This window comes from Chionomys nivalis, chromosome 26 (assembly GCF_950005125.1).
Source record: "Chionomys nivalis chromosome 26, mChiNiv1.1, whole genome shotgun sequence".
Taxonomy (NCBI): Eukaryota; Metazoa; Chordata; class Mammalia; order Rodentia; family Cricetidae; genus Chionomys; species Chionomys nivalis.
The window spans coordinates 948,209-968,887 of NC_080111.1; the positions used below are offsets into that span (position 1 = coordinate 948,209).

The window sequence follows — 20,679 nt, forward strand, 5'->3', positions numbered from 1 at the left end:
TTTGTGAATGTGTGTGCAGGGAAGGGGAGGGGCAGGGGAGAGAGAAAGGGAGCACAGGGTGGCCTTGTGGGAAGAGAAAGAGGGAGAGAGAAAGAGATAAAGAGAGAGAGAGAGAGAAAGATAAGGAGGGAAGGGAGATACAGAGAGAAAGAGAGAGAGAAAGAGAGGAGAGAGAGAGAGATGCAGAGAGAGAAAGAGGCGAGAGAAAAGAGAGAGATGCAGAGAGAAAGAGGCGAGAGAAAAGAGAGAGATGCAGAGAAAGAGAGAAGAGAGGAAGAAGAGCGTGTGTGCTTTTCATAGACCTGTGCTGACGGTTGTGCAGTTGAGGGAACAGATCTTTTCCAGACTTAGCCGACAGTTTGGTCGACTCCTTTGGTACAGGTGTGCTGGCTAGGTAGCTGTGGTGGTTCTTGCGCACATCTCTGTCACAAGAGGACACTTGGGTCGTCTGAACGATCCTTTCAGTTCATCAGAAGTGTTTATGTTGGAAGAGCATTGTTTAGAGCTGTGGTAATTACCTTACACTGCAAAACAATGTTTGCAGGTGTGATGCAAATTAGACTCTTATCCTGACAATCTGACTGGGCCCTGGAAGCAAGCAAATGCCCTCAAGGGAGAGAGTTAGAGGAAGATCTGGGCATGCTCAGAGGAGAAAAAGACATAATACGGAAGCAGAGATAGGAGTGATGCAGACAAGGAGTCTGAAGCGGCAAGAACAGGATTTCCCTGCAGCCTTCTGAGTGAGGGTGATACCAGGGATGCCTTGAATTCAGCCCAGTGTTTTGACTCAGATCTATGACACATGCATGGAATATGGGATATGGCAGCATTACGTCTCAGAAATACCACTTTAGGAAAGCAAAATAATAATGATAATAATTACAAGGATCTAGTTGTGCCAGAATAGGAGTGATTCTAAGTTTTTTTGATTGCACCCTTACCAGTAGAAAGCATGAGCATCTGCAGCCAGTGCTGGTTATACATTTATACAATGTGTATGCATGGCAAATTTCTAAATTTGCAAACTCCAGTTATTTTAGATGACAAATGGTCAGTCTTGGTGGCATCGGCCTCTAAGCCTGGCTACTTTTGAAGCAGAGGTAGGATCTTCACGTAGTCAAGGCATGTCTGGCTATAGCGTGAATCCAAGGCCACACTGGGCAACCTGAGGAGCCTGGTCTCAAAATAAGAAGTAAAACTGTGACAGAGGCTCAGTGACAGAGGACTTATCTAGCGGGTACTAGGCTGTGGGTGAAGAAGGGGAAGGATGAATGACCGAACAAAGGAACTAAGGGAGGATAGAAGATTTCTAATAGGTTTAACTATTTTTTGTGAGTACGAAACCAAACCATCACCGTGTTTGAGAAGCATGTTCTGAAAGTCCAATTCTCATGTCAGTTTATCTCACAGCTGGCTTTTAATTTGTCATCAACATCTTTGTGTATATGTTTATGTGTGTGCGGTGTAGGCAGACATATGTGTGTTTGGACACATGTGGAGGTCGTTGGGTACATTGCTCTCGCCCTTAAGAAAGAGCCTCTCTAGGGGCATCTGATTTTTTTTTTTTTTGACTGTATTTACCATTAAGACTTTAGCCTGTCAGTGGCTTTCTGATCATCGGTAAAATCAACAAACTTTGGGTCAGCTGTCCAGAAATCAGACTATGGTCTATGTGAGATTAAGACCATTCTTCAGAGAATTCCTTGGACGAATGTCCCAGATGTATGAGATCACTCTTTTTACGGCTTCTAAGAAGATGTCTGCAGACAAGTTACTGAACATACTAGACTCTAAAGGCTAATATTTTGTTTGGTTGGTTGGTTTTTGTTTTTCCAGACAAGGTTTCTCTGTAGCTTTGGAGCCTGTCCTGGAACTACCTCTTGTAGACCAGGCTGGCCTCGAACTCACAGAGATCCGCCTGCCTCTGCCTCCGGAGTGCTGGGATTAAAGGTGTGCGCCACCACCGCCCGGCAGAGGCCGGTATTTTTATAGTGGCATGTAAGCCCCTTTTCAGGGGGCTTTTATGGACGGTAGAATTTGTAAGCATTTTTTTGCCTCTCAACTTCATTACCAGGCTGCCGGCTCAGACTGTTTTTCTGTAAAGGATGTCTTCTCTAAAGAGAAGTTTGATATTCTGTATGCTCATTAAGGAAGAAGCCCAGAACCCATGAGGTTTGTGACCACAGCATTCTGTTACGGTGTTAGGAATTAATGATGTCATCGCCGTCATGTGTTCCGTCACTCCAGGAACACATGAACACATGTCAGTTTAAGGAAGATTTAAACCAAGGTCTAAAACTTACATAGCCTGTTCAGGTTTGGGCCTTGGATGTCGCTTCAGGAAGTTAAGAATAAAAACCACTAGCCACACTACAAGAAAAAAAGAAAGAAAGTACAGTATTGGGAATTAAAGGTGGACAGCTGATCATTGAGGAGTTTGTCAGTTATTTTTTTATGTATACTACCTGTTTACTTGTACGACTTCTTTTTTTTAATATTTATTTATTTATTATGCATACAATATTCTGTCTGTGTGTATGTCTGCAGGCCAGAAGAGGGCACCAGACCTCATTACAGATGGTTGTGAGCCACCATGTGGTTGCTGGGAATTGAACTCAGAACCTTTGGAAGAGCAGGCAATGCTCTTAACCTCTGAGTCATTTCTCCAGCCCCTTGTATGACTTCTTGTACAGATTACATGCAGCTTCATTTTTAAGTGAATGTTTAAAATAAGGAAATCTTTTCAGGAAAACATTTAATTTTTGTATTTTTGATTTTAAAGGCATGAATCTTCGGTTTTCAGGGTATTAATGAAGATTCTAACTTTTCATCAGGTTGAGTGTTTTCTTATTATTATCTGTTATGTATGTAGTTATGATATCGAGTCACTGAACTGTTTAAAAATCTAGCACGTAGAGCAAGCCTGTTTTGTGGAAAATCCTTATTCTTAAAATAAATAATCATGGCAGATTTTCTATGTAAAAAAGCAAAAGCATTTGCAATTCAGAATACTGATTTTTTATTTTTTAAAAAAGTATTTTGCTTGCAGGAACAAGACTACAGATTCATTTTAATGAGAATCTTTGAAATGTATTTATCTTTAGGGCACCTGGGCATCTTTATGCTGTTTGTCTTATGTCTTTCTTGAAATAAAATGTACATACGTTACCTTTATAAAGAAAGAAAGAAAGAAAGGAAGGAAGGAAGGAAGGAAGGAAGGAAGAAAGAAAGAGCGAGCCTCTCACTAAACTTGGAGCTAGGCTGACAGACAGCAAGGACCAGGGATCTTCCTGTCTCTCCACCTTTCTTTGGCTTTCTTGTTCTTAACCAAAGTTTAGTATATTTCTCCACATTTACCACCTTAAATTTTTTCTATAATTTTTCTGTCATTCCTTATCCATCTGTAAATTCAGACTAGATAGATACTCTGCTAGATAAGACCACATAGTTGTTTGGCCCACTCAACTGGCCAATGCAGTCCTCTGAACTCAAATGCAGCCATGAAGCACGGGCATGCTCGCTGACCGCCTAGGTCATCCTGGGGATGGTCATCTACTCCCCAGGGCCAGTCGTTTACCTTACTTCCTTGCTAATGAGGAACCGGGGAGTCGGAGTGTTCTCTCCCGCGGCTCTGGGGATAATACCTGATTTTTGTTGTGTTTTGCTTCTGTGCCGATCCTTGTTTCACAGAGACAAAGAGCCTCAGACGGTGGAGGGAAGTCATTGCTCTGAAACTTGGCTGGGGGAAAAGAAGGAATATGAAAAGAACACATTTTTAGTTACCACTTCCTGGCATAGCGAAGACTCGTCTAATGGGGCAGTTGACTCTTCCTCTAACATACCGTGAAGACAAAGGTTCCTCTTCTTGGAAACAGTTTTGTGTAGTGATTAAACTGGAGTTATGTTTTGCCCATTTATCTTCAATACCAACATTTACCATCTGAGGGCAAGAATTCTTCAAGCTGGAATCCAGCTGATGCCAGACACATAGTGGTGTCATCGTATGGGTAATCACGAAGCAATTAACTTAAGGATAACGGGGGGTTTAATCAAGACTCGGAAGTAAACTCATTCTAGGAAAAGTAACTGTATGGATTAGCGGGCTTCCAAAGAATTCTGTGGGTAAGACATGTCTCCAGAGAATGGAATGTCGAGGATGTAAAACGGTACAGACATTCCCGTCAAAGCCACAAGGGGCTTCCCAAAGTTACCCGAAATCACAGTCTCTCCAGGCTCCGCAGAAGTTCCAGGTCATATCGGAGTCATTATGTGATGTGTTTAGAACCCTTGCCCAAGATTCTATTAGGAATTCGGCAAATACGCGTTTTTCTGCTGTTGCTGCTGCTCACAAGAGCTGTGCTCAGCTAGGAAGGAAAGCGCCAGGCTATGGAGGTAGGCAGAATCACGGTCAGGAACTGAGCACGAATCTGTAGTGAAGGCGTCTTAAAGGGTCCAGATTAGCTCTTATCAACTGAAGCTCGCATTCAGAATAGACGCTGAGTCTATGCCTGTACCTGCAGCATTTGGAAGGCTGTGGCAGGAGCATGTCTGTGGTTTTGACGACTGCTTAGGTTACATAGTGAACTTCACATTAGCCTGAGCCACAGAGGGAAACCGTACTATAACAAAGCAGACTTCCAAAGTAAGGGATAGAAATGTAATAAGCATGAGGTTTCACTTAAATACAAGCACAATATATCATGGTTAGACACATCTTATGGTATGGTAATTGTAAGTAGTTACTGTAAACTACAGTTAAAACCACAGACAACTGTGTATGTGTGTGTGTGTGTGTGTGTGTGTGAGAGAGAGAGAGAGAGAGAGAGAGAGAGAGAGAGAGAGAGAGAGTCAGGTGCAACAACAACAAACTGATTGCAGATATATCGGAACATTTTTTTCAATTGTTTATTGATACCCATTATTAATTCTTGAAGGGAATAATTTGGCAGTACTGGATTCCTAGGTCCCATGCATCCTAAACAATTCTGAAATATGCAATATGTCACTAAGAACCATATTACCCATGCTATTAAATAGGTCACTGAAACTAGAAGTTTTGTGATTGATATTTGTAGAGAAAAAAGCAGCAGTGCTGTTGCCTTTTCTGAGCCCTTCTGTTCCAGTGGGCAGCTGGGAACACAGCAACCAGGGCAACCAGCACAGGCCTAGAGGGAGGAAAGGGGACCGCACTTGCTCCCCCAACAACAGGGTGCTGTATCCGCCAGCATCCAGGTGAGAAGGAATTCCTTTCCTTAGGGCTGGCTTAGCAATCTAAGCTTTTCCCCTGTATTTCTACAGGTAAAGGCACAGACAGTTCATCTCCTAGACTAAGACCTTGTGTTAGTAAAACCGAGGGGAAGGTAAGGACAGAGTATTAACAGCTTGTGAGGGTAGAGCAAAGGCCAGCCGGAGACTTGAGGGCCACCCAGACCTGTTTATCAGCAAGGGCAGACATGCTGTCTCTCCTGCTCAGTGCCTCCGGCTCCGGACTCCTTTCTTGTCAGTAAGGGTGATTGTGGGGTACTAGCTTTATGTAGATTGGGCTAGGAGAACAAAGGTTTGGTTGAGTGAATGCTTTCATACCAGGGCCCCACAGTGTGGGAGAAAGTCAGCCAGTTGCCAGCACAGGAAAAGTCATGTTTAAAGAATGATTTACACGCTGCTGGGATGTTTCGGGAGGAATCCCATTACGGAAGGGAGGAAAACCAGGGCCTCACAAGATTTCTACAGAATTGATGGTGATTGATCATTAGATTATATTCTTGGGAGGTTGTCTATTGATTTGTATAAGAGGGAAGGATAACGTACATGTGATTGGTGGTTCTTTTTTTTTTTTTGGTTTTTCGAGACAGGGTTTCTCTGTAGCTTTGGTGCCAGTCCTGGAACTAGCTCTTGTAGACCAGGCTGGCCTCGAACTCACAGAGATCCACCTGCCTCTGCCTCCTGAGTGCTGGGATTAAAGGCATGCGCTGCCACTGCCTGGCTGATTGGTGGTTCTTATTTGATGTTCTGCTATCCTTAACTCCTCCCACAAAACATCTTTCTTTCTCCTTGCTGTTATGCTTCTCCTCTGTCTTTTTTTCCTGAGAAGCGGTCCTCCTCTGAGGAGGTCACACCCGGTCCTTCTCCTGCAGGCCTGGGCTCCTACCCAGCGCTGTACCATCTGCAGCCAGAACATCTGTAGTGTTGACTTTCTCCTTGGTTTTGTATCTTCTATGGTCCCTATTCCTCCCTGGTGTTTTCCACAGTCACTTAAGGATTTTCTCATCTTGATCTCCGTCCCCGTAGGTTTGTGCTGAAATTTTTTACTTTCTTTCTTTCCTTAGAGGAAATCTGGAAATTGTGAGACCCTTCTCTAATGTGTCCTGTGTTTTATCTGTGTTTCTCATTTTGATAGAGTTACATTTGAATAGAAGTTTGGGTGACTGCCATACTGGATGGAGTGATCTTATAAATGTTTCAATATATCCTGCGGTGTGTTCAGTCCATTAACCAACTGAAGGACCATTGTTCATATGCATGTTTGCTTTTCTCCTCTTTTCTGATTTACTGGAAAATCCCATAGTTAATTATGCACACTTTATTTGTTTATCTAGTGGTAGAAGTATTGAAGATAGAAATGAGTTTCTTATTCGTAGTTATATCCACTGCCTAGAGCACCAAATACTTACTAGACACTCGGTAGAATATTAGTGGGAATAATATTTTATCCAGTGATGTTCTACTTTTTCATCTAAAGTGTTAATTTATTTTAATTACAGATGCTAAGAAAAACTCTTCAAGGGTCTCAGAGTGAAGAAATGGTAGTAACAAATGAAACACCAAATTTGGTACCGTTTGGAGATGTGGTATGTATGAGTCACCTCCAGCGAGCCCGTACAAATTATTTCTCATTTGATATGAAGCACAATTGATATTATTATCTGGTGATTGAAAAGTTAAGTGAAGAATATAGTCCTCTAGGATAAGCATGCTCATGAATTTTTATTTATATGAGTCATCAGACCACTAAATATTCACCAAAATTATGGAAAACATTCTAATTCACAGAAATAATGTTTTCTATTATAAGGATTCCCAATCACCTGACATAATTGTAAGACACTGATTTGAGACCCACCTAAGATCCAGTAATGTCCAGCATCTGTCTGACACAATTGCAAGACACTAATTTGGGGGCCACTGATTTGAGACCCACCTAAGATCCAGTAATGTCCAGCATCTGTCTGACATAATTGCAAGGTACTAATTAGCACTAAGATCTGCTAATGCCCAGTGTCTATCTGAAAGAGGAGTCTGTAGACCAGTGTTTTTGTTGAGCTCAAGTGATTATACTTATTTACAGATTGGCCGATGATTTAAAAATTGACCCCTTTATCCTCCATTGACCCCTTTATCCTCAGTGCCCCTCGCCAACCTCAGAAGCAATAGTTTCCACGTGGCCACAAACCTTGCTTGGGTGGTGAGATGGCAAATGGGCAAAGGCACTTGCCACCTGGTAACCCTGAGGACCTGCGTTTGAACTCCAGGACCCTCACGGTGGGAGAAGGGAACCAGCTTCTGCAAGCCGTCCTCTGACCACCACACATGCATTGTGCACGTGTTTACACACACAACACACACACACAGGTGGGGTGGGGAAAGGAGAAAATCAGAAGAGAGAGGGTCATGTAATAGAAAATTGTAAAGAAGAAACAGTATTTTAAAAAGCTTTTTCTATTTGTGTGTGTGTGTGTGTGTGTGTGTGTGAAGTATGTATGTGTGCCACCTGTGTGCCTGGTGCCCATAGAGGCCAGAAGAGGACATCAGATCCCTTGGAAACGGTGACCTGATGTGGGTGCTGGGAACTGATTTTGAGTCTTAATCACCGAGCCATCTTTCCAGCCCCACGAAACCACGCTTATAGTAAGAACAAACAACAGAGTCCTTCTAATGTGAGAAACCCAACCCGACTGTGTTTTAAAGATTTAAAAACTTCACCGTGAAATATAAGAAACTTAACTTTTAAAAAACGTGTTTGCCTTTTGTGTTTTGTTCCGGTTGTTGCAGGTCGGCTGCCTGGCTGTTCACATAAAGAGTTGTCGACAGTTTTCTCACAGATGTATCCTTTCGGTCTGCAGACCACGGCATCAGCATGCCTTGCTGCTCTGGTGTCTTATTGCAGAGTCACTAACTACCTGGAAACAGAGCAGCTTGAAACACTAATCATTAGATGGTCGAATGCTCTGTTCGCCCTCCAGGTGGTACTTCTTCAAAGTGTTTGCTTTGGCTGTTGTTTGGAAGTTGAAAGGGACGAGGATGCCCTGCCCTCCAGAGTGGACTTGGCCGGGTGGGATGGTTTAGAATGCTTGTGGTGGCGCATGCCTTCAATCCCGGCACTCAGGAGGCAGAGGCAGGCAGATCTCTGTGAGTTCGAGGCCAGCCTGGTGTACAAGAGCTAGTTCCAGGACAGGCCCCAAAGCTATAGAGAAACTCAATCTCAAAAAAAAAAAAAAAAAAAATGCTTATTCTGTTCATGGATCTCTCTTCCTCCTGAACTCCTTTTCAGTTTACAGAATATACACATTTATAACAAACCCTTGATTACCATAGTTCTTCATGCTCCCTAATATCTCACTCTCGGATGAAAGTCTCTGTCATACATCCTAATGCCAATTTCAATTGTATTCATTGCTCTTATGTTAAAATGATCATGAATGCCTGTTCAGATTCAAGGACAGCAAAAATAAAACCCATTTCTCAGTGTAGAAGTTTAACACAAAGATTTTTGGCCCTCTGTGATTTCCTTCAATCACCACGTAAGCTAAAGGAAAACCATGGTATGCCCTTAGGAGATAATGCAAATTTACATGTAAGCAGTAAGTCTACTCAAACGTCTTAAAAAGAATTTACTTTAAATTTGTGCCTTGTTTTGGTTCTTTGGGAGTGTGTCTTTCTATGTAGCCCAGGCTGGCCTTGAACTCTCAACCTTGTTGGAATTAGAGGTGTGGACGACCATATTCCTCTACACTTATTTTTAAGCCACTCTTGTTATGGCATTGATTTTCCTTTTTTTTTTTTTTTTTGTATAAAGGGAGTTTTAAAAAAAATTTTCTATAGAGATGTGTGAAGAAATTCAAATCTGGAAAGCATTTTTTTTTTAACTCATAAAGTACTATAGTACCATCAGGATGGAGACTCATTTACTAACGAAGAGAATTAGAGTAGACCATAGTACCGTCAGGATGGAGGCTCATTCACTAACGAAGAGAATTAGAGCAGGTCACTTTGCTGTAAATTCTATCTTAAGATTCAGTTATTCTTAGTTTATTTTCTTATTTGCCCCCAACGCCTTGGCTGGCTCTTGGGAGCCTGTTTCTCATACTGGAGTGCCTCGCCCAGCCTTAATACAAGGGGAGGCGCTTAGTCTTGCTGCAGCTTGCCGTGCTGTGCTTGGTTGATACCCAAGGGAGGTCTCCTCCTTTCTGAACGGGAGGAGGAGTGGATTTGGGGAAAGGGGATGTTAGGAGAGGAGGGAGGGGGATCTTTGGTCAGGATGTAAAGAAACTAATTGATTTTAAAAACTTCTATATATCCTTAGATCTGGAAAATAATGTCAGTTGTAGATTATAGAAAAATTGCAAAGAAATTACAGTGAGAATGCAAGGATAAAACAAGGAGAGGCATGTAGAGATGCATAAACATTCCTGATGACACTGTGCCTAGCAACGAGAGTCAAAGATGTAATTATGAAAGTTTTTCCCGTTGTTCAATATACTCAGAGATTGCCTTCTCTCTGTACTTGCTTGAGTTTTACATTTTGGCCCGGATTGTCTAATAGATTTTGCAGTGCGTTGTTTGATCAACTACACCCGAACTTGTTTCCTAAATATTTTATTCTCAGTCATTGTACAGCAACACGTTAATCTGTTCATTCGTATCTGTATAAATCATGTCACGAAATGCACGAAACTCCGGAACTTGAAAGCCGCCAACAACGAAAAGAACCTTGTACTCAGGTTTGACGAAGTGAAGTATTTTTCTGTACAGGTAATGGGAAAACTCTCTTCTTGGTAGAATGATGCGTCGTTATAGGTTTCAAGCATTCTAAAGTACTTGCATCTTTGGGGAGGGAAAAAAAAAGGCAGGCAAGAACTAAGAGTAGTGCTTTTTCAGTCTGGGTTCTGCAGCGTTGTGCCCCCCTGCTGTGGCCTGTGGAAACACCTTCCCGTGCTGCTGCCTGAGGCTCTAGGATGTTCATAGGAAGGCTTTACGGCCTTGCTCCACCTCTCTCCTGTGCTCCTCCACCCTTCCTGTTTTCACTCCCTGATTCCTTTCTCTCCTCTCATATCCTCGCCTCATCTAGATGCCTCTACTGTTTTCGCATAATAGACTGCAGTCTTTGTAACAACCCCAAATATCTCTCTCCCTCCCTCCCGCTTCCTTTGTCTTTTACACACAGAGACAGACAGACAGACACACAAACTCTATTATATAGCTACAGGATTCATTAATTAGCCCAATCATTTCTTTAAAAAACTATTGCATTGAATTTTACGGAAATCCTAAAGGATTTCATCTCTGCTCCAAATGTCTTTGTAAATGTTATTTTAATTAAGTGTCATGTAGGAAAGATAATTTTTAGCCCTGAATTCTTAAAAAGTAACAAGGGGGCCAGAGAGTAAAGGCACTTGCACCAAGCCTGAAGGCTGGAATTTGATTCCTGGGTGTCCCACGGTAAAAGGAGAGAGTGGCTCATACAAGCTGTCCTGTACCTCTGCATGTGTCCCGGGGCACATGTGCTCCTCCTCGCCTACATTCATACACACGTATGTACGTACGTACATACATACATACATGAGCAAATGAATGAAAAAAGAACAACAAACTAGACATAGTTTTAAATTAATTTTAATTTTATTAGACTATCAATTGCATAAAGGGATGGCTTTCCCTGGCATTTTCATACACGTGAAGAACATGCTTGGATCTTATTAACCTCTCCATTATCCTCATTCATCTTCCCGTCCCTCCCTTCCCCTTTCCTCGTTCTAAATCACTAATAACTCCCCTTTCTTTCCCCCTAAATCCCCGTTATGAGAGAGCATTGGTCTTTATAAACCTGTCATTCTGTGATCAACATGGTGATCTCCGGCCCCATATTTTTTTTTTTCCTGGAAACAACACAGTTTCATTCTTCTGTGACTGAATAAAACTTTGCTGTGTATGCAGTTCTGACAGCCTTTCGGCCCGTTCCTGGGCTCCTAGACTGATGCGCCACAATCAATGCGGGTGTGGAGGCTAACTCTACGATGTGCTGACTTGGGTTCTTTGATATCAACACTGGTGATATCAAAGTTTTTGTTCCAGGGCCATGCTGTCTCTGTGACTATGGCTCTGTTAGGATAATTTGAAATCGAGCATTATGATAGCTCTAGCATCGTTCCTTCTGCTTAATATACCTGAATCACACTTCATCTTTATAGGTGACTTCAGTAGAGTGTTGAGGGCACCTTTTTAATGTATAGTTAAAAGGACAATTTGGGCAATAGATGATTCAAAAGATCATAATTAATGTTAGACATAAACAAATCCTGATTTTGTTGACCTTAGAATATGTAGAATGACAAACTTAGAAAGTCACAAGACTAACATGCAAAAACTGATAATTAGCAATGCCCATGGTCCCATATATATATATATATGTGTATATATATATATATACATATGTATATATATATATATATATATATTATGCCTTACGAAGGTATTTATTTGGAAGTCACGTCTGAAATCCAGGCCTGAAATTTAATACTTCCTTTCATACATTTTGGCACTGAGGTTCCCAGACGTCAAGATGATGAGAGGAATAATATTTTTTTGGAGCTAATGCAAGATGGAGGAAGTACAGAAAGACCCGCCCTTTCCTTGGGCAGTGTTGAAGCACATCTTTACGAAATAATACAGGTATGTATAAAAATATCCATCTTTCCCCCCCAGCTATAGGGGGCCCCATACCTGTAATCCCAGTACTTGCGGGCGGTGGGGTGGGAGGTACAGACAAGACAGTTATGAGTTCAGAGTCATCCTTGGCCTCATAGTGACTTCAAGGCCAACCTGGGCTATGTGAGACATAGTCTCAAGAAAACCAAAACTAATAAAAAAACAAAAAGTAAAAAGTACTTTTTTTTTTTTTTTAATCTTGGTGCTATACAGTCTAGTTGGTATTCTTCATTGTGGATCTTGGTATCTGACGGATACCTTCTGTTTACCATGTGCATAGGAACCAAAGTTCATTATAAACATACAAAAAAAATATTTACGACTCTCAAAAAGCATGGGGTTTAAAATATGAAAACTTAGAATTCCCACACGAGAATCACGTAATTTGGGGCAACTGAGGACAACGTGGGGGAGTCTGCATTGCTTTCTGACCTTGACTGGTGTGCAGGCTTTGGGGAAATGCCTCTGCTTTTTTGGAGTCTGTCCTGGAACTAGCTCTCGTAGACCAGGCTGACCTTGAACTCACAGAGATCCACCTGACACTGCCTCCCGAACCACCACCACCACCACCCGGCTGTACCTGTGTGTACAGTTCTTAACCGTGAAACTGGAAGCAGTGAAGATGCTCCGGAAGAAGAATAAAGCCCAGGCGGGTGTTGAATTGGGCGAGGTAACCTATAGGAGAGCGGAGATAACCACAGATGATAACCATGGATCAGGGACGGCAAAGATTCCCAGAGCCTGTCCGTGCCATGGGGTGTTAAGGTCCTTCCACGTATCCAGAGTTTGTCATGGAGATTTGCTTTTAGCCAGAATGGAGGTTGATGCCCAGGAAGGGAAGTCCGCCAGCAGGAAAGTTTCTGCCCTTGTAACTGCTAATGTCTACATTTATTCCTATCATTTACAACTGGGTTTCTCTTCACATGAACATTCATTATATTTGTATGTTAATTTAGTTAAGATGAGATTGTATTTGTATGATCTTGTATTTCAGTCGTCGAGTTCATGTATATTTAAAAATGGCAACCGGATTTGTATGCTACTATGCTGTAGATAAACTACAGACACAGGCGCGAATCATTCTACCTCTCTTTTTCCAGAAAGGCTGCTTCACCGAAGTCCTGCAGATGAAACACAGAAACTCGGTAAGAGTCACCCCGGCCTTCCTCAGATTACCCATGTGTGGTATCTAGCAGTGCGGAGAATTTACTCTGATGGTTTATTGCCTAATTTTTAAGATTATTTTCACTACATTAACCATAGCTATATGAATTAGTAAAAAATATATGTAATAGGGAAATTATCATATTTGCTCACAAATTCTTCATTTTTTAATATAAAATTTTGGCATCATGTTTTTCAGACTCAATTTAGCTTTTTTATATTTTTTATAATTTTAAAAATTATAATATAAAGTTACTCCCCCTTTCCATTTTCTCCCTCCAATTCCTTCCACGCACGCCTCCCCCTCCCCCCGCCTTGCTCTTTCTCAAATTCATGGTCTCTTTTTCTTTAATTGTTACATCTATACATATATAAATATGTTTTAAAAATTTGATCCTATTGGCAGTAAATTGTGAGAGAAAGGCTTAGAAACCACTGGACGAGACTGTAAAATGTCAGCGGCCGCTGTCCATGTGCAGACCAAGTCTCTGAAAAAGTGTTGGCAGTCCCTGATTCTGAATGCACCTAAATGTTAGTGATTTTATCAGATGATCAGCCGGAGCCGCTCCTGCTGTCCCCTGTCCAGAACGGGGTTGAGGGATGTATGTAAGCCACAGAGCAGGGCCCTCTTTTTCCCTTCACACACGGTCAACCTGGGTTCAGAGGTGAGGTTGCATGTCTCAATCTACATTCGATCTGGGGTAGATAGGAAAGGCATGTGAGTAAATCATTTGACCTATAAACATATATAAAATACATACCTTACTCGGGCAGTGGTGGCGCACGCCTTTAATCCCAGCACTCGGGAGGCAGAGACAGGCGGATCTCTGTGAGTTCGAGGCCAGCCTGGTCTGCAAGAGCTAGTTCTAAGACAGCCAGGGCTGTGACACAGAGAAACCCTGTCTTCAACTCCTCCCTCAACAAAAACCAAAATATGTACATATAAGTCAATATCTTATGGTAATCCTACTAATAATTATAAATTAAAATTTTATACATTTGATCACTAGCCTTGTGTTAAGGCAAAAGGCTTGTGATGTTCTTGGAACTGAACAAAACTCTGTTGGAGTTCTCTATGTATGTGAAGCTTTGGTTTTTTTTTTTTTTTTTTTTCCAGAAGGGTCACCGTAGGCTTTTTCTAAAGTGTATGTTTATGACCTTGTCATGTCGGGGCACTTCTCTAACAACAGCGTTCCGCTTCCAGTCTATCTGCAGGGTGGAGGTGGAGTTCATGTTTTCCTATGGAACCTTTGGCTATGGATTTTCACATCAGGTTAGTTCCCTTTTCTAAAGAAATGTCTTCTGTTTGAGCGCATCCATCCAACCATTCTATTCCTAGCCTCTGTTTTTTACAGCCGGGCAGCTTTTAAAAATCAGCATTTTTAGGGCTGGCGTACAGGCCTGACGACCTGGGTTCAATCCCAGGAGCCCACATCGGGGAAGGAGAGAGGCCTCTCCCACGAGCTGTCCTCTGATCTGGGCACGTGTGCCATGTCTCATACACTCCCCCTAGAAAAATAACAAATGTTTAAAAAGAAATGCTGTTTCATGTTCTGCTCTTGAGATGTAAGAGATTTCCTTCGTACACATAAATACACATGCGCACACACACATGTTCACACGCACATACACATGCACACACACAACCCAAAAACAAACAAAATAAAACACGTTGCCACGTGTTTGCTTATATATTTTATTTTATTTATTTATTTATTAAAGATTTCTTGCTTATATATTTTAAATGATGACATTTTATTAAAAATTAATTTATTATAAGACTTCCTTTTTATTGCTCCTCCACATTTTTATTATTTAAATCAATGCTATCTTAGGCATTTAACTGAGTGTGGGGGTCTTACATCTGGAAATATTCATCAGAAATGGAGTCATTGATCAGAGACACATGCCTGTGATCCCAGCTTTCAGACTGAAGAAAGAATCAGTCTAGAAAAATCGTACCACATTATATAAACACTGTCACCTAGTATTTGAATGAACTCTTTGGTTTGGTTTGGTCTTTCGAGACAGGGTTTCTCTGTGCAGCCTTGACTGTCCTGGAACTCACTCTGTGGGCCAGACTGGCCTCGAACTCACAGAGATCCACCTGCCTCCTAAGTGCTGGGATTAAAGGTGTGAGCCGCCACCACCCAGCAAAACTACTCTTGGTATCCCTGGATGATCAGAATTCCAGGCGTGTTAACCCTGTTCTATGAATGCTGATTGGTGGTGTGTGTGTGTGTGTATGTGACCCTTCATTTCAGATTCCTGTTTAATAGTCTTGGATGAATTTCGTTTAGTAATTGAGAATAAGGAAATTAACCTTGCTAAATAAGGCTACTGCTGTGTTGATTAAAAAAATCCCTATGACGTGTTTAAGTTTTTGCCCACGGTATACCGTGATTGTTAAAATGTCTTGAAGCAGAAGTGTACAGACGATAGCCTCAAAGAACAAACGTTTTCCTTATCTGCGTTTCCTGTTGCTTCCATTTGTTCATCTACTTGTTTACCAATTCTACGGCTCGCTGGGTGCTTAGCACGGCCTTGAGCACAGCAGGCAGACGCTCTGCGACTGAGTTCAGTGCCCAGGACGCGGATTTTAGAAACAGGGACTTTGTAGGCATCTCAGGATGGTCCTGAGTTACCTGTGGAGCTGGGGTTTCCCTACCTCAGACCGAGGAGACCCGAGGTTGCTGTACTAGTGCTCTCTGTGCATGCGTCCATGCACGTTTGGGTGCATTGCGTATGTGTGCACACGTGTGTGAAGGCTAGAGGTAACTCTTAAGTGCCATTCCCCAAGAGCCCTTTGTTTTGTTTTTCTAAGAAAGTCTCCCACTGGGACCTGGGGCTCAGCAATTAGAATAATCCAGACACACACACACACACACACACACACACACACACACGCGCGCGCGCGCGCGCTCCTCTTCTGTCTCTCCCAAGCACTGGGATGGTAAGGCCTGCCACCAAGCCTGGCTTTTTTTTTTTCTTTTTTTTTTTTAATTATTGATTTTTTTATTGAGCTCTATATTTTTCTCTGCTCCCCTTCTTTCCTCTCCCCTCCCCTTCAACCCTCTCCCAAGGTCCCCATGCTCCCAATTTACTCAGGAGATCTTGTCCTTTTCTGCTTCCCATGTAGATTAGATCCATGTATGTCTCTCTTAGTGTCCACATTGTTGTCTAAGTTCTCTGGAATTGTGATTTGTAGGCTGGCTCTCTTTGCTTTATGTTGAAAAACCACCAATGAGTGAGTACATGTGATAATTGTCTCTCTGTGTCTGGGTTACCTCACTCAATATGATGTTTTCTAGCTCCATCCATTTGCCTGCAAAATTCAAGATGTCATTATTTTTTTCTGCTGTGGTAGTACTCCATTGTGTAAATGTACCACATTTTTCTTATCCATTTTTCGGTGGAGGGGCATTTAGGTTGTTTCTGGCCAAGCCTGGCTTTTTATGTGGGTGCTAAATGCAAAACTTGGGTGTCCCAGTTTTCATGGAAAGTGCTCTGCTGACGGAGCCGTCTCTAGCGCCTTTGCAGTCTTCTCTTGCGATGATCACGCCTTACGAAAAGCCGTTATTTCTGGAAGTTATGTTTGGCAGTCATAGCTAAAGAGTATAACGTTAGAAGTAGGTCTTGTGTCCAGTATAACATGTGAGAGCGTCCTTAGAGGGATAGGTGATTTTCAGATCTGCAATCCCAGCACTGGGGAGGTGGAAGCAGGAAGATCTCTGGGGCTTGCTGGTCAGCCACTGTAGCCGACTTGATGAGCTCCGGGCCAGCAAGAGGCCCGAGGTTATCCTCTGGACCACACATGCAGCACACACACCTCCAGATACAACTGAGCACACACACGCACAACACACACGTGCACACAGAGAGAAAGCGGTAGATTATTTTCAGATGGAACTAGGCAAGTATTTTCAACAAATTAAGTTCCTTTCTTCCTTCCTCTTCTCCATACACACACCACTCAAGTATGGTATAGGCCTTCGGGGGCTGGGCTGTTAGTCCTATCATGGCGAATTACACAATCATATTAATTTTATCCAGTTAAAACCTCTTCAAAAAATCATCGAGCCATCCATGTTTATGAAGATCGCCCCTCCTCCAGAAAGGACAGACCCTGTCACGTAAGTGTTTTGATTTCGTTACTTCAATGAGAGCAAACGCCATTTTAAAGGTACGATAGAGCCTATCAGTTATCTCGAGAATTCCCGAGAGCATGGCCAGGACGCCTAGGTCCTAAGGAAAGGCGAACACTGAACTCCTTTGCTTGATAAGGTGAGAAAAAGAGCCAGGTGTGGTGGCTCATGCCTGGAGCCCCAACCCTCGGCAGGCAGAGGAAGGAGGATGAGTGGGGGGTGGGGGGTTATTTGAAACCTTGTGAGAAACAAACCAACAGTCAAAAAGGTGGGAGAGATCCTGAGTTTCTAGGTGTCCCCCTGGAGAAAGGAACTGAGGTCTAGAGATGAAAGGAAATGGGTGTCTCCTTCGTGAATGAAGAGGTGGCACAATGAGGAAATTAGCCATCGAGATCCTCCACGGAATACAGAGGAAGAACTTCCAAGATCCATGTGTCTAGGGTAGCCAGTTTCTGTTGTACAGGGTGTCAGTGTTAGCCCACCCCACACCATGCCAACTGTTAGTTCCAAATGGGCTGTAAAACAAACAAACCAACAAACAAAAAAAAGCAACAATAAAAAACTGTGTTAAAAATGTTATTAGTAGGGCTGGGAAGATGCCCTGCAAGCTGCGTTCAGGTCCCCAGCATCCACGCATAAAGCCAGTCATGGCTACAGGTGCCTGCAGCTTTGAGGGACAGAGACAGGGGTTTGCTGACCAGGCCAGCTGACGCGGCAAGCTTCAGGTTCAGCAAAAGGGACCAAGGCAGAGAGGGACAGAATAAGACACATTTACGTTCATGCACCACCCCACACTCCATACTCCCCCCCACAAAACATATGTTAAGTTGTTAGCAAAGGAAATGTAGCTTAAAATATAGTATTTCAAATGATCTTAAAGCTTCAACAGTAAAAATACACGTCAAGAAAAATACGTACCAGAGAAAGAGCTATCTTTAAGAAAAAGGATTTGTTTTTAAAAATTGAAATGAATCAAGGAAATTAGATATGGGATGTGGGACTCGCTCTGTAGACCATTCCAGGACAGCCAAGGCTACACAGAGAAACCCTACCTTAAAAAACAAAAACAGACAAACAAACAAACAAACAAAAAAACCTCTTCACTCCTGGCTTTCCGGTATGTCAAGTGGATTCAGTAATTCTTATCCCGTGGGTTTGCCGTGCAGGTGGAATGAGACAAGCAATACAGACAGGCGTATGAATACAGTGCCCGACATAAAATCTAGTCCATAGAATTAGATGTTTGAAAGGATGGGGGGCTCTGAAGGCAGACTTGGCTATAAATGGTGGCCAAAAGACCTGAACTTTTTATTTCTCCTTTCTCTGGGTCTCCTTCCCCATCCCTACTGCCCACGGTCTTGATGAGTAACCAAGAGAGCAAGAGAGTCTCAGGATTCCAGTTCTTGCCTTCTTCCTTAGCTCTGTCTTCTTGACAGCCTGGGGGCAGTGGGTGAGCTGGTACAGGAAGAGTTGAAAACAGCAGCTGCCACACTGACTGTAGGGATGCACTCTTCTCTAGTGTGGGCGTGTAACTCTACTACCGCTTTTCAGAAACGTCATTACCCCGCAACGAGTCGAATACCCAGCCTTCTTATCCCCAGAATTTAACGTTTCCGTCGGGGCTGCTGAAAGCAGCCACCCGAATGCCGTGCGACTCGAAAAACTCCAGGAGAAACCCCGGGAAAGGTAAAGAGCACACATGTCATTCGTCTCCATGTAGTCTGCGTCATTCCGAACTTCTTACGTTGACCTCAGGCTTTTCACTGACCTGGGGATACTCACTGTGATGCTGTCTCATGTGTCCCTTGTAAGGTGCTTTATTCTGATAGGGAAAGAGGTGAAAACCCACCCAGAAGAAAGCAAGCAAGTCGCTTCCTTCATGCAAGTCTTTTCCGCTGTCTCTCGTGCGATTTTTCCTCATCCTTCCCTGTCGGTTCCTTCTGTCTAATATTCCACCCCACTGGCTCAACCTTTCTTTTTCATCTGCAATTGAACCAACACAAGCTTGAATGCGCTAGTTATTTTCTCCCTCGGGTACGATTCCATTGATTTGTATAGTTCCTCCCTCTCTGCCCAAGTCCTCACCCTTGACTTCTGATCCCTCGGTCTTTGTGCTAAGTCTCCCAGACCCCTGTAAATAAGCCACAACATGGCTTTATCTGCAGACATTTATTGCTCCCAATCAATTCTGGTGAAGAGATCCAGCATCATGACACTGACTGAATGTGTTTCATGACTTACAGTTTAATATTTGTTTACCCTTTTCAGTCTTTAACCGTTAAATTAAGTTTTTTTTTTTTTTTTTGAGAAGAGATAATATGGTCCTTGAAACACACCATCATGTATTTGGTACTTAGCGAACACACGGCGTACAGCAGACATTCAGTGAGTCTTGGCAAACCACACAGCGTGTCAGATCAGAGGACGAAGGTGTGTCCTTTGGTCGTGCAGCTCCCGTAAATGGATCTATGGAGGCGGAGAGCTAGTATGTGCACATACTCACTCTCTACGTAAACTCTCCTAGGTTCCTTCAGACTATCTCATCGTACGACAACAGGCAGCAAAGTCTGGGTGAAATAGGTTCTAAAATTTTGTTTGAAAGCAGTGAGTTATAAAAGAGGTCCAGAGGTGTCGAGTCCATTGTTTGGACCCATCATTTTCAAGGGACTTGGTGAGAGCCAAGATGATAAAAAAAAATAAACCGAGCAGAGCTAGGATAGACGTGCAGTCGTGAAGCAACAAGAGCCAGAGTTCAGCGTATCCCAAAGACGATGAACCCCATAACACCCAGACTTCCTCTTGGGCCACCGATGCCACGCCCTAGCTGTCCACCACTGGCTCCTACCCTGGAGTTAGAAGGAAGAGAGAGCCTGAAAAACACTAAATTTTCCAGGAACGGAGGCCCCGCTTTGGATCACACTAATCTTAATGTCAGCTGTTCTGAAGTAAGAAGAGTAATTAGTGTCCTTAGCCTCAGGCGTCCTGGGCAAACGCTCCGTCACTGAGCAGCCTCCTCAATTAATATGTCAAAGGTTTAAGCTCTGATTTAACAACAGTTAAAGGTAGATCTTTGGGGAAATGACTGGATTAGGTGAGATTAGGTTTGAGGATGAAGCCCTTGTAATGTAATCAGTGCCCTTATAAAAGTTACAAGTTATGAGGAGAGAAGATGATGGCCACCAGGAAGACCCTCACCGGGGTCTGGGCAAGCTGGTATCTCGGCATTAGACATCCTAGCCTGAGGATTATGAGAAATAGATGTCTGTTGTTTAACCCACCCACTTTATGGAATCCTGTTATTGCATCCCAGACTGATCAAAATAACCAAATTAAAATACGGAGAATACATAATGCATTGTCGAATAATTTCTGAAGTGTGTTTATAAAG

General features: G+C 42.7%; 1 protein-coding gene across 1 annotated transcript in view; it reads left to right on the forward strand.

The window, feature by feature from the left end:
• Positions 1–20,679, forward strand: part of C2cd6 (C2 calcium dependent domain containing 6) — a 68,976-nt gene that overhangs the window by 1,690 nt on the left and 46,607 nt on the right. Inside the window, exons 2-9 of the mRNA XM_057758297.1 lie at positions 6,762–6,848; positions 8,050–8,101; positions 9,884–10,029; positions 11,821–11,946; positions 13,083–13,127; positions 14,351–14,419; positions 17,200–17,279; positions 18,843–18,977. Of these exons, the coding sequence (XP_057614280.1) occupies positions 6,762–6,848; positions 8,050–8,101; positions 9,884–10,029; positions 11,821–11,946; positions 13,083–13,127; positions 14,351–14,419; positions 17,200–17,279; positions 18,843–18,977 (740 nt within the window). The remainder of the gene's footprint in view (positions 1–6,761; positions 6,849–8,049; positions 8,102–9,883; positions 10,030–11,820; positions 11,947–13,082; positions 13,128–14,350; positions 14,420–17,199; positions 17,280–18,842; positions 18,978–20,679) is intronic.